The 10,673-nt window shown below is 74.3% G+C and overlaps 1 protein-coding gene across 1 annotated transcript; it reads right to left on the bottom strand.

Moving 5' to 3' along the window:
• Window positions 1–312: 312 nt before the first annotated feature.
• On the bottom strand, window positions 313–8,180 carry RBM28 (RNA binding motif protein 28; the record flags this gene model as incomplete). The annotated part of the gene is given in 21 exon segments (XM_082339281.1): window positions 313–505; window positions 507–590; window positions 812–883; window positions 885–909; window positions 1,132–1,367; window positions 1,502–1,576; window positions 2,623–2,757; window positions 3,433–3,591; window positions 3,682–3,746; window positions 3,874–4,009; window positions 4,320–4,393; window positions 4,483–4,592; window positions 4,703–4,787; window positions 5,177–5,322; window positions 5,512–5,656; window positions 5,790–5,861; window positions 5,961–6,053; window positions 6,167–6,242; window positions 6,391–6,479; window positions 6,587–6,772; window positions 8,048–8,180. Coding segments are annotated over 21 exon segments (2,256 nt in total). The 3' UTR covers window positions 313–445.
• Between the last annotated feature and the right edge of the window lie 2,493 nt (window positions 8,181–10,673).

Genomic DNA, 10,673 nt, shown 5'->3' with positions numbered 1-10,673 from the left:
CTGGGGGTGGCCACGGGGCCCTAGGGTGGCCGGCCTGGGGCTGGGGGTGACCGTAGGGCACAGCCGGCCGCCGGTGGCCCTGGCGCACGTCGCTCACGCCGCAGTGCCTGGCCGCAAGCCCCGGCGTGGCCACGGTGGCCACTGACCGGTGCCTCAACCAACAGCCCACTGGCCCAGCCGTGTGCCCAGGGCACGGGCACCCGCAGTGGGGCCGGGACCCCCGGGACCCCCCTGGGACCCCCCCGGGACGACTCTGCCCCCCAAAAAAGCTTTTTTTAGAGAAATATATTGCAGCATTTTTCACAGCGCCCGGCTGCGCCCCCCCCCCGGGGTCCCAAACCCCACGAGACCCCCGGGAGAGGAGGGGGGCACCCCCAAAACCTGGAAGGGGGGGCGCAAGGGGAGAGGCAGGGCTGGGTGGGGGTCGGGGTGGGGGTCCGGGCGCTCAGCTCTCGAACCACTTGCCGCGTTTGGGCGCGGGGGGGTCGCCGCCGCCGCCCCCCCCCCAGGATTTTCCTCTTGTAGCGCTCCACCAGCTCGCTGAAGCGCGCCTCGGCCCCCCGCCCCTCGCCCCGCCGCCGCCGCCGCGCCTGCGGGGGGAGAAGGGGTCAGAACGGGGGGCCCCAAACCCCCCCAGCCCCCCCAACCCCCCCAAACCCCCCTCATACCCCCCCAAACCCCCACGGCAGAGCCGGAGCCCAGCAGCAGTGGGGAAGGTGGGGGAAAAGAGGGAGGGGGGGACCCAGGGACCCCCCTGCGCCCCCCGTCCTGGGGGGCTCTGAGCCCAGGCCCCCCCCGACCCCCTCCCTACCTGGGTGGGGGGCACCTCGCGCTTCTCCCTCCGCCGCCGCCCCTTGGCCTTGGGCTGCTTGGGGGGGGGGGGGCTTCACCTTCCCCTTGTCGCGTTTCCTGGGGGGGGGGAGAGCAGGGGGCACCCGTGGGTGCTCAGGACCCCCTGTGGGTGCCCGGGACCCCCCGTGGGTGCCCGGGACCCCCCGTGGGATGCCCAGCACCCAGAGAGGGAAGGGAGAAGCCGGAGATGCCCACGGCGAGGGGGGAGAGACCCCGGGTGGGGGGGGGGGACACGGCGCGGGTGGGTGGGGGGCGAAGGGGGTGCCCCCCACCCCGTACCTGATCTTGGGCCCGCGGTGCGAGGGCAGCGCCAGCACCTTTTTCCTGGTGGTGCCGTCCGGCAGCGCCACCCGCTCCACCTGCGGCTCCGTCCGGAAGCCGGCCCAGGGCCCGGGGGGGGCCGGGGGTCCCGGGGGTCCCCCCTGCCCCCCCCCGCCGCCCCCCGAGGCGGCTTTCGGGGGGGAGCCCCCCGCCCCGGCTGCTCCCGGCTCCTGCACCTTCGCTTTCAGCTTGAGCTGCGGGGAAGAGGGGGGTCAGCGCCCGGGGGGGCTGGGGACCCCCTGAGCGGGGGGGGGACGAAAGGGGGGCACAAAAGGGGGGGCACAAAAGGGGGGGCACAAAAGGGGGGGCACAAAAGGGGGGCTCCTACCCGGCTGCGCTGGGCGCGCTGCTCCTTCAGCCTCAGCTTGCGCCGGTCCTCCAGCGAGAACTCCACGATGGGCCGCTGCGGGGAGAGCCCCCAGTAACACCAGTAGCAGCGCTGGGAGGGGGGGAACCCCCCAGTAACACCAGCGCTAGGAATGGGGGGAGCCCCCAGTAACACCAGTAGCAGCGCTGGGAGGGGGGGAACCCCCCAGTAACACCAGCGCTAGGAATGGGGGGAGCCCCCAGTAACACCAGCAGCAGCGCTGGGAGGGGGGGAACCCCCCAGTAACACCAGCGCTAGGAATGGGGGGAGCCCCCACTAACACCAGCAGCAGCGCTGGGAGGGGGGGAACCCCCCCAGTAACACCAGCGCTAGGAATGGGGGGAGCCCCCAGTAACACCAGTAGCAGCGCTGGCAGACGGGAATGTCCCTGACTGTGGCCCTGGGGGCAAGTGGGGCGATGGGGAGACCCCACGGGGCTACAGGGTGGGGGGCAACCCAAAAGGGTGGGGGGCAACCCAAAAGGGTGGGGGGGGCAACCCATGGGGCGGCAGGGAGGTAACTGGGAGACTGGGGTGCAGGGGGGGCCCTAAGGGGGGGGGTAAGGGTGCCAGAGGGGGTTTGGGGGGCCCTAAGGGGGGGTTAAAGGGTGCAGGAGGGCCCTAAGGGGGGGGTAAGGGTGCCAGGGGGGGTTTGGGGGGTCCTAAGGGGGGGTTAAAGGGTGCGGGGGGGGGTTGGAGCCCTAAGAGGGGGTAAGGGTGCAGGGGGGGCCCTAAGGGGGGGGTAAGGGTGCCAGGGGAGATTTGGGGGGCCCTAAGGGGGGGGTAAGGGTGCAGGGGGACTTTGGGGGGCCCAAGGGTGCAGGGGGGGCTTTGGGGGGCCCTAAGGGGGGGGTAAGGGTGCAGGGGGACTTTGGGTGGACCCAAGGGTGCAAGGGGGGCTTTGGGGGGCCCTAAGGGGGGGGTAAGGGTGCAGGGGGACTTTGGGTGGGCCCAAGGGTGCAGGGGGGGTTTGGGGGGGGCCCTAAGGGGGGGGGGTAAGGGTGCAGGGGGGGTTGGGGAGACCCCAGAGGATCCCAGACAAAGGGCAGAGAGGGGAGGGGGGCAGGGCCCCCCCGCACCCACCTTCTGGGGCCCGAAGAGGCGGGGGTTGTTGTTGAGGGCGCGCAGGGCGGCCAGCGCCTGCTCGTGCTCCCCCAGCTCCACGAAGGCGTAGCCCAGCGACGGCCCCCGCCCCCGCAGCTCCCGCATCACCCGGCACTGGGGGCACCCGCAGTCAGCCGCCTGCGCCGGCACCCCCCGCGGCACCCCCCGCACCCCGAACCCGCCCCCCCCCGGGACAACCCCCTGCACCCCGAACCCGCCCCCCCCGGGGGGACACCCACCCCCGCACCCCCAAACCCGCCCCAGGGGGACATGGGGGGACACAGAGGACACCCACTTTCTCTACCCCCCTGAACCCCCCCCAAAGGGGACATGGGGGGACACTGGGGGGACACAGATAGGGGCACCCCCAAACCCACCCCAGAGGGGACACAGGGGGACACCGGGGGGGCACAGAGAAGGACACCCCCCTCCTCTGCACCCCCAAAGCCACCCCAGAGGGGACACAGAGGACGAGGGACACTGGGGAGACACAGATGGGGACACCGGGGGGACAAAGATGGGGACACCCCCCTCCTCTGCACCCCCAAACCCAGCCCAGAGGGAACAGGGAGCCCAGGGGACACTGGGGGGACAAAGACAGGGACACCCCCCTCCTCTGCACCCCTTGCCACCACCAAACCCAGCCCCGAGGGGACATGGGGGGACACCAGGGGGACACAGACGGGGACACCCCCCTCCTCTGCACCCACAGCCACCCCCAAACCCAGCCCCGAGGGGACAGGGAGCCCGGGGGACACCGGGGGGACACCGGGGGGACGGGGACCCCACCTCCTTGATGCGCAGGGCCTTGCCGCCGCCGGCCACCTGCAGCAGCAGGCGCCGGAGCCGGGCGCTGTCGACGGCCTTGGGCAGGTTGTGGACGCAGAGGCGGGTGCGGGAGACGAAGACGTTCTGGTCCCGCAGCTTCTGGTGCTTCAGCTCCTCAAACTGGGAGAAACGGGGACGTGATGGGGGGGGGACACACGGCTGCTGGCTGTCCCCAAGCTGTCACAGCCCCCGGGCGCCGCTGGCACTCACCCGCGCTCGCTTGGCCATGTCGGCGTCGCTCACGCCCTCCGCGGCCTTCGTCCCGGCCCGGATCACTGCGGAGGGGGGAGACGGGGGGCAAAAAGGGGGTGTTGGGGGGCAAAAAGGGGGTGTTGGGGGGCAAAAAGGGGGTGTTGGGGGGCAAAAAGGGGGGTGTCGGGCCCCCCCGGGGCCAGTACTCACGGCCTTCACGAGCCAGGTAAAGATTTCGGGTGCCCGTCGGCTTCTTCGCCTTCGGCCCGCGGAGTTTGCGGGCTTCCTCGCGGCTGACGGCCAGGTCGATGCGGAGCAGCCGCCCGTCCAGCCGCAGCCCCCCGCCCTGCCGGGGGGGGCACAGCTGGGGTGGGGGGGCGCAGCCAGGGCCGTGGGGACCCCCCCGGGGTGTGGGGACCCCCCCGGGGGTGCGGGGACCCGGCCAGGGGGTCCCCAGGGCCTCCAACGACCCCAGAGCGCTGGGGATCCCCCAAACGCGAGGCAGGAGGGCCGGCGCCGTCCCCAAGCCCCTCGGGGGGGTCCCTCGTTGCCCCCGGGGGGGTCCCTCGCTGTCCCCAAGCCCCTCGGGGGGGTTCCTCGCTGTCCCCACGCCCCCCGGGGGGGTTCCCCTGTCACCCCCAGGCCGCCCCGCTCACCTCGCTCTCCTCCTGGGCAGCCTGGAGGCATTTCTGGGCGGCTTCTGGCGTCAGGAACTGGGCGAAGGCGCAGCCTGGGGGGGGGAGAGGGGCTGGGCGAGGGGTCGGGGACGGGAGGGGGGGGTCCCCGGGGACGGGGGGGGGTCCCCGCGCCGCCGGTTACCTTTGGAGTGCTCCGTGTCGGGGTGCAGGACGACGCGGACGTACTTGAGCTCCCCGAATTGCTGCAGCATCTCCCCCAGCGCCTCCTCCTCCGTGTCGAAGGAGAGATTCCTGCCGTTCGGGGGGGGCCGGACGCCGTCGGGGGGGGGCCGCAGAGCGCAGCCCCCCCCTCCCCACCGTCCCGGCAGAGGGGGGACACCGGCCCCCGCCCCGGCACTCACCGGATGAAGACGGTCCGGCCCTCGCCCACGTCCGAGGGGGGCTGCGGTCGCCCCCTCCCCGGCCGCTTTTTGGGGGCGTCCTCCCCTGCGACCGCAAAGGATCCGGCGGTCGGTGACTGGTGGCTGCACCACAGCGGCCCCCAGCCCCCGAGGGAAGCCCCCCAGACGCGGGGAGACCCCCCAGCCCCCGAGGGAAGCCCCCCAGACCCGGGGAGACCCCCCAGCCCCCGAGGGAAGCCCCCCAGACCCGGGGAGACCCCCCAGCCCCCGAGGGAAGCCCCCCAGACGCGGGGAGACCCCCCAGACCCCGAGGGAAGCCCCCCCAGACCCGGGGAGACCCCCCAGACCCCGAGGGAAGCCCCCCAGACGCGGGGAGACCCCCCCAGACCCCGAGGGAAGGCCCCAGCCGCTAACCCCGTCCCCCTGCCCGCAGCAGCCCACCCTAGCAGCCTCCTCCCCCAGGGTAGAGCAAACCTTCTTCCTCTTCATCCTCCTCCTCGTCCGAGCCCTCCTCCTCCTCCTCCTCCTCGCTATCATCCTCATCGGCTGCTTCGTCCTCATCTTCCTCCTCATCTTCCTCTTCCTCACTACTGTCGGCAGCTGCCGCCCCCTTCCCAGCCCTGCAAGGCCCAGGGCAGAGCTGGCTGAGCCCCGAGCGGGGGGGTCCCACGGGGGGGCGGGGGGGGACACGCCCAGGGCTCCACCCCAGAGCCCCCTGGAGGGGGGGGGGCTGCACCCCGGGGCGAGGCCGAGACCCCCGGGATCAGCCCCGTCCCTCCCGGGCCGGCACAAGCCCTTCCCTCGCTCACCGGCCTCGCGCCCGGCAGGAGGAGAGCTCAACCTTCATCTCTCCCGCTGCTTCTTTATCTTCCTCCCCCTCTTCGTCTTCGTCCTCCTCCTCCTCGCCACCACCCGGACTCTGCTCTTGGCCCCCCCCAGGTTTCTCCTTGCTGCCTGCGGGATGAAAGCAGACGGGGAGGAGAGGGGACGCTGGCTCCCGGTGGCTCCCGGCGTCCCCGTCCCAAGCCCCGCAGCGGGGGGCACCCAGCCGGGCCCGGAGCCGCGCCGGGGGAGCCGCCGCCCTCACCGTCGCCCTGGTCGCCCTGCGTCGCCCGGTACTTGTCCTTGGCCACGGCCCAGTCCACCGCCACCGGCCGCCCTGGGGAGGCGAAGGGACGCAGGGGAGGGGGGACGCGACGCCGTCAGCGCCAGAGCTCCCCCCCGCGCAGCGGGGAAGCGGGGAGAGGCAGGGCCAAACCTTTGATCTCCTTCATGTTCGTTCCCCGCAGCGCCTTGGCCGCTTCCAGCATGTTCCGCAGCTGCACGAAGGCGAATCCCCGCATCTTCCCGTCTGTAAAAGCCGGGGGAGCCGCTCCGCGCCCGCACCCACCCCCCGGGGAGGGCCAGGCCGCCGGCGCGGGGGTCCCACCGCCCCGAAAAAGGGCCCCGAGGTGGGGGGCTCACCCGGTTTCTTGGGGATGTTCACCTCCAGCACGGTGCCGAAGGGCGAGAAGAGAGACCTCAGGTCGTCCTCGGAGCACTGGGGAGAGAGCGGCAAGGGGCTGGGGGGCGGCAGCGCCCGCCGGGACGCTGCCCCCGGGGCGGGCGGGGACGCGGGGTCCCCCCTGTGTCCCCAGGGTGACGCCAGCCCCGGCTGGGGACAGGGCTGGGGGACCGGACCCCCGTACCTTGAAGCTGAGGTTGCGGACGATCAACCGGGCTTTCCGGGAGGCGGCTCGGGGCTTCTTCGCTCTCGGGGGGGCCGCGGCGGGGGCACCTGCGGCCGAGCGAGCGGGGGTTTGGGGACAGCACGGCGCGGGGACGGAGCCAGGGCGGCTGCCGGTCCCCCGAGAGCGCAGGCAGGGGACGGGCCCCCCAGCTCACCCGCCGCCGCCGCCGCCCCCTCCTCTTCCTCCTGCTGCGGCTTCTTCCTCCCCTCCCTGGGCCTCTGCCGGGCCGGCGTCACGGCGAGCCGGCGGCCGGCGAGGGTGGTGGCCTCCCGCAGAGCCCGCTGGGCGTCCTCCGCCAGGGAGAAGGTGACGTAGCCGAAGCCCCGGCAGGTTTGGGTGCCTGGGGGTGGCGGGGGGGGGAAGCAGTGAGGCCCCGCACCCCCTCCCCGGCTCTGAGGGTCGGGGTCCCCCCGAGCCCCCCTGCGCCTTCTCCCAAACCCACCTCTGCCCCCCCCATCTCCCCTCGCCATCCCCGCCCCCCCGATAACCGACCCCCCCGCCCTGCACCCCAATGCCCCGCTCCCGCCCCCCCCAGCTCCCTCCTGCCCCCCCAAATTCCTGCTCCCCCACACATCCCTGCCCCGCCCCCAATTCCCACCCTCCCCTGCCCCCTCCCAATCCCCCCAGCCCACAGCTCCGGGTGCCCCCCCCCCCCCGCCTCAGGCCCCCTCCATGCCCCCCCCCTCAGGCCCCGGCCCCCTCAGCCCCCCGAGACCCCAACCCCAGACCCCCTCAGGCCTCCCCACACCCCCTCAGGCCCCCCCCCCCCCGACCCCAGACCCCCTCAGGCCCTCCAAGCCCCCCCAGACCCTGCTCCTAGACCCCCTCAGCCCCCCCAAACCCCTTTGGACCCCCCCGGACCCCAGTCCCAGGCCCCCTCGCTCCCCCCAGACCCTGCTCCCAGGCTCCCTCAGCCCCCCCAAACGCCCTCAGCCCCCCCAGACCCCAGTCCCAGTCCCCCCCAAAACTCCCTCAGCCCCCCAGCCCATTTCATCCCCTTCAGGCCCCAGCCCCAGACCCCCCCAGCCCCCAGTCCCAGCCCCCCCAGGCCTCGGTCCCAGGCTCCCTCAGCCCCCCAGCCTGAGACCCCAGACCCCCTCAGCCCCTCCAAGCCCCCCTGAGACCCTGGTCCTAGACCCCCTCAGGCCCCCCAGGCCCCCTCAGCCCCCCCAGCCCCCGGTCCCAGCCCCCCCAGGCCTTGGTCCCAGGCCCCCTCAGCCCCCCCAAAACCCCTTTAGGCCCCCCCGGACCCCAGTCCCAGGCCCCCTCGCCCCCCTCAGACGCCGGTCCCAGGCTCCTTCAGCCCCCCCAAACGCCCTCAGCGCCCCCAGCCCCAGCCCACCTCATCCCCTTCAGGCCCCAGCCCCAGGCCCCCCCAGCCCCCGGTCCCAGGCGCCCCCAGCCCCTCCAGCCCCCTCAGGCCCCCCCAGCCCCCGGTCCCAGCCCCCCCAGGCCTCGGTCCCAGGCTCCCTCAGCCCCCCAGGCCCCGACCCCAGACCCCCTCAGCCCCTCCAAGCGCCCCCCAGCCCCCGGTCCTAGGCCCCTCCTCAGGCCCCCCCTGACCCCCCCAGCCCCCCAGCCCAGGCCCCCTCGGCCCCCCCCAGCCCCTCCCGACCCTTCTCGGTGACGACGAAGCAGCGGCGGAGGGGCCCGAGGCGGCCGAAGAGGCTCTCGAGGTCGGCGGCGGTGGCGGCGGCGGGCAGGCCCCGCACCAGCACGGTGCGGCCCGGCCCGGCGGGCGCCGCCATCTTGGGTACACGCGCGGCGCGGGGGCTGCCGGGAAGGGCGGGGGCGGGCGGGGGGAGAGCGGCCTCACGGCGCGGGGCTGGCGGGGAAGAGCGACCCCTGGTGGCGCGGCGGGGAACCGCGGGGGCATGGGGGGGCATGGGGGTCCCAGACCGGGGTCAAGGGGTCCCGTCCTACGCGTCAGGGGGGTCGGGGGGGGCGGGGGGATTTGGGGGTCCCGTCCTAGGGGTTACGGGGGGTCAGGGGGTCAGGGGGGTCCCAGCCCGGGGGTTACGGGGGGTCAGGGCGTCCCGTCTTAGGGGTTACGGGGGGTCAGGGGGGGTCAGGGGGGTCCCGTCTTAGGGGTTACGGGGGGTCAGGGGGGGTCAGGAGGGTTTAGGGGTCCCGTCCCAGGGGTCAGGGGTGTTGGGGGCCCCAGCTCAGGGGTTATGGGGGGTCAGGGGGTCCCGTCCCAGGGGTCAGGGGGGTTTGGGGGTCCCAGCCCGGGGGTTACGGGGGGTCAGGGGGTCCCATCCTAGGGGTTACAGGGGGTCGGGGGGGCCAGGGGGGGTCAGGGGGTCCCATCCTAGGGGTTACGGGGGGTCAGGGGGGCCAGGGGAGTTTGGGGGCCCCATCCCAGAGGTCAGGGGGGTCGGCGGTGTTGGGGGCCCCAGCTCAGGGGTTATGGGGGGTCAGGGGATCCCGTCCTAGGGGTTATGGGGGGTCAGGGGGGTTTGGGGGTCCCATCCCAGTGGCTGTGAGGGGTCAGGGGGGCTGACTTGGGGGTCCCACAGGAGCTGTGGGGTCGGGGGGGTTTGGGGTCCCAGCTCAGGGGCCACAGGGGGGGCTGGGGGTCCCGTCCCAGGGGACAGGGGGGTCAGGGGTGGTTTGGGGGGTCCCATCCTATGGGCTGTGTGGTCAGGGGGGCTCAGGGGTCCCAACTCAGGGGTCTGGGGGCTCGGGGGTCCCGTCCCAGGGGCTGGGGGGCCAGGGGGGCTCAGGGGGTCCCCCCAGTCCCCACGGGGCAGCAGTGGGGTGCGGGGGTCCATCCTGGTGGCTGGGGGGCTGGGGGGGGGGGTGTCTCCTCCCTGGGGGTGCCCCAGGTGGGGGGGGGGTCCCGGGGGTCCCGCGGGGTGACACTCACATCCTTCGCATGTGGCACTTTATTGGGTACACGGGGGTCCCTGGGGGACGAGGGGGGGCTCGGGGGGCTCTGGTACGTGATGGGGGGGGCTGGGGGGGTCCCTGGGCCGTGGTGGGGGGCCGGGGGGGCTGTGGGGGCCCGGGGGGGCTGTGGGGGGGCCTCGGGGGTCTGGCATGGGGCTGGGGGCTTCAGGGGGGAGAGCGGGGGGCTCAGGGACCTGGGGGGGCCCAGGGGGGGTCATCAGCACTTGGGGGTGTCAGGAACCTGGGGGGTGGCTGGGGGGGTCCCCAGGGTGTCACCCGTATTTGGGGGTCCCAGGTTGTCACCCGTATTTGGGGGTCTCAGGGATCTGAGGGTGGCTGGGGGGGTCCCCAGATTATCATCAACACTTGGGGGTCTCAGGGACCTGGGGGGTCCCAGGTTGTCACCCGTATTTGGGGCCCCCAGGGTGTCACCCATATTTGGGGGTCCCAGGTTGTCACCCGTATTTGGGCCCCCCATGGTGTCACCTGTATTTGGGGGTCCCAGGGACCTGGGGGGCAGCTGAGGGGGTCCCCAGGGTGTCACCAGCACTCGGGGGTCTCAGGGACCTGGGGGGTCCCAGGTTGTCACCCGTACTTGGGGGTCTCAGGGAGCTGGGGGGCAGCCGGGGGTCTCTGGGGACAGTGGGGGGGGTCTCCAGAGCACGGAGGCCACTGGGGGTCCGGGGGGTCTCCTGGGCATCACCCTTCGTGGGGGGGGGCCCTGGGCGGGCGGGGGCCGGGGGTCCCGGAGGCAGCGTGCCGCGGGGGGCCGGGCCAGGCTCTCTCCGTTGCCCCCCCGGGAGAGTTGCCGGCCCCGCGGGGGTCCCAGGGCAGCCATGGGGGGGTGGGGGGCACCCCGCGCCCTACAGGTCTATGGTGTCGCTGCCCGGGCTGCGGCGGTCGGGGCCGGGGTCACCGGGGGGCTCGGGGTCACCGGGGGGCTCGGGGCCCCCCGCCCAGCTCCGGGAGGGCCGCGGCGCCGGGGCCGCCTGGGGGGGTCCCTGCGGCAGGGGGCTGGGCTCCGGCCCCGCCGCCGGCCCCCCCTGGCACAGTCCCTGGGGAAAGGGGCTGCCGCCGCCGCCGCCGTCCCGCCGACCCCCCGGGGACCCCCCGCCGAAGGCGGCGGCGCAATGTGGGGCCGGGGGTGGTGGGGGGCCCGCGGGGGTGGGCCCCGGCGTGCCGGCGGTGCCGGGCTCCGGTGGGCTGGTTGTGCTGAGATCCGGCGTGGCGGTCGTGCCGAGATCTGGTGTAGGAGTTGTGCCGAGACCCGGTGCGGCGGTTGTGCTGAGATTTGGTGTAGGAGTTGTGCCGAGATCTGGTGCAGCGGTTGTGCCGAGACCCAGTGCGGC

This window comes from Platalea leucorodia, assembly GCF_965183815.1.
Source record: "Platalea leucorodia genome assembly, contig: HAP1_HAP1_SCAFFOLD_652, whole genome shotgun sequence".
Taxonomy (NCBI): domain Eukaryota; kingdom Metazoa; phylum Chordata; class Aves; order Pelecaniformes; family Threskiornithidae; genus Platalea; species Platalea leucorodia.
Note: the sequence above shows the minus strand (reverse complement) of the source record. Positions and strands in the feature narration are given on the sequence as shown.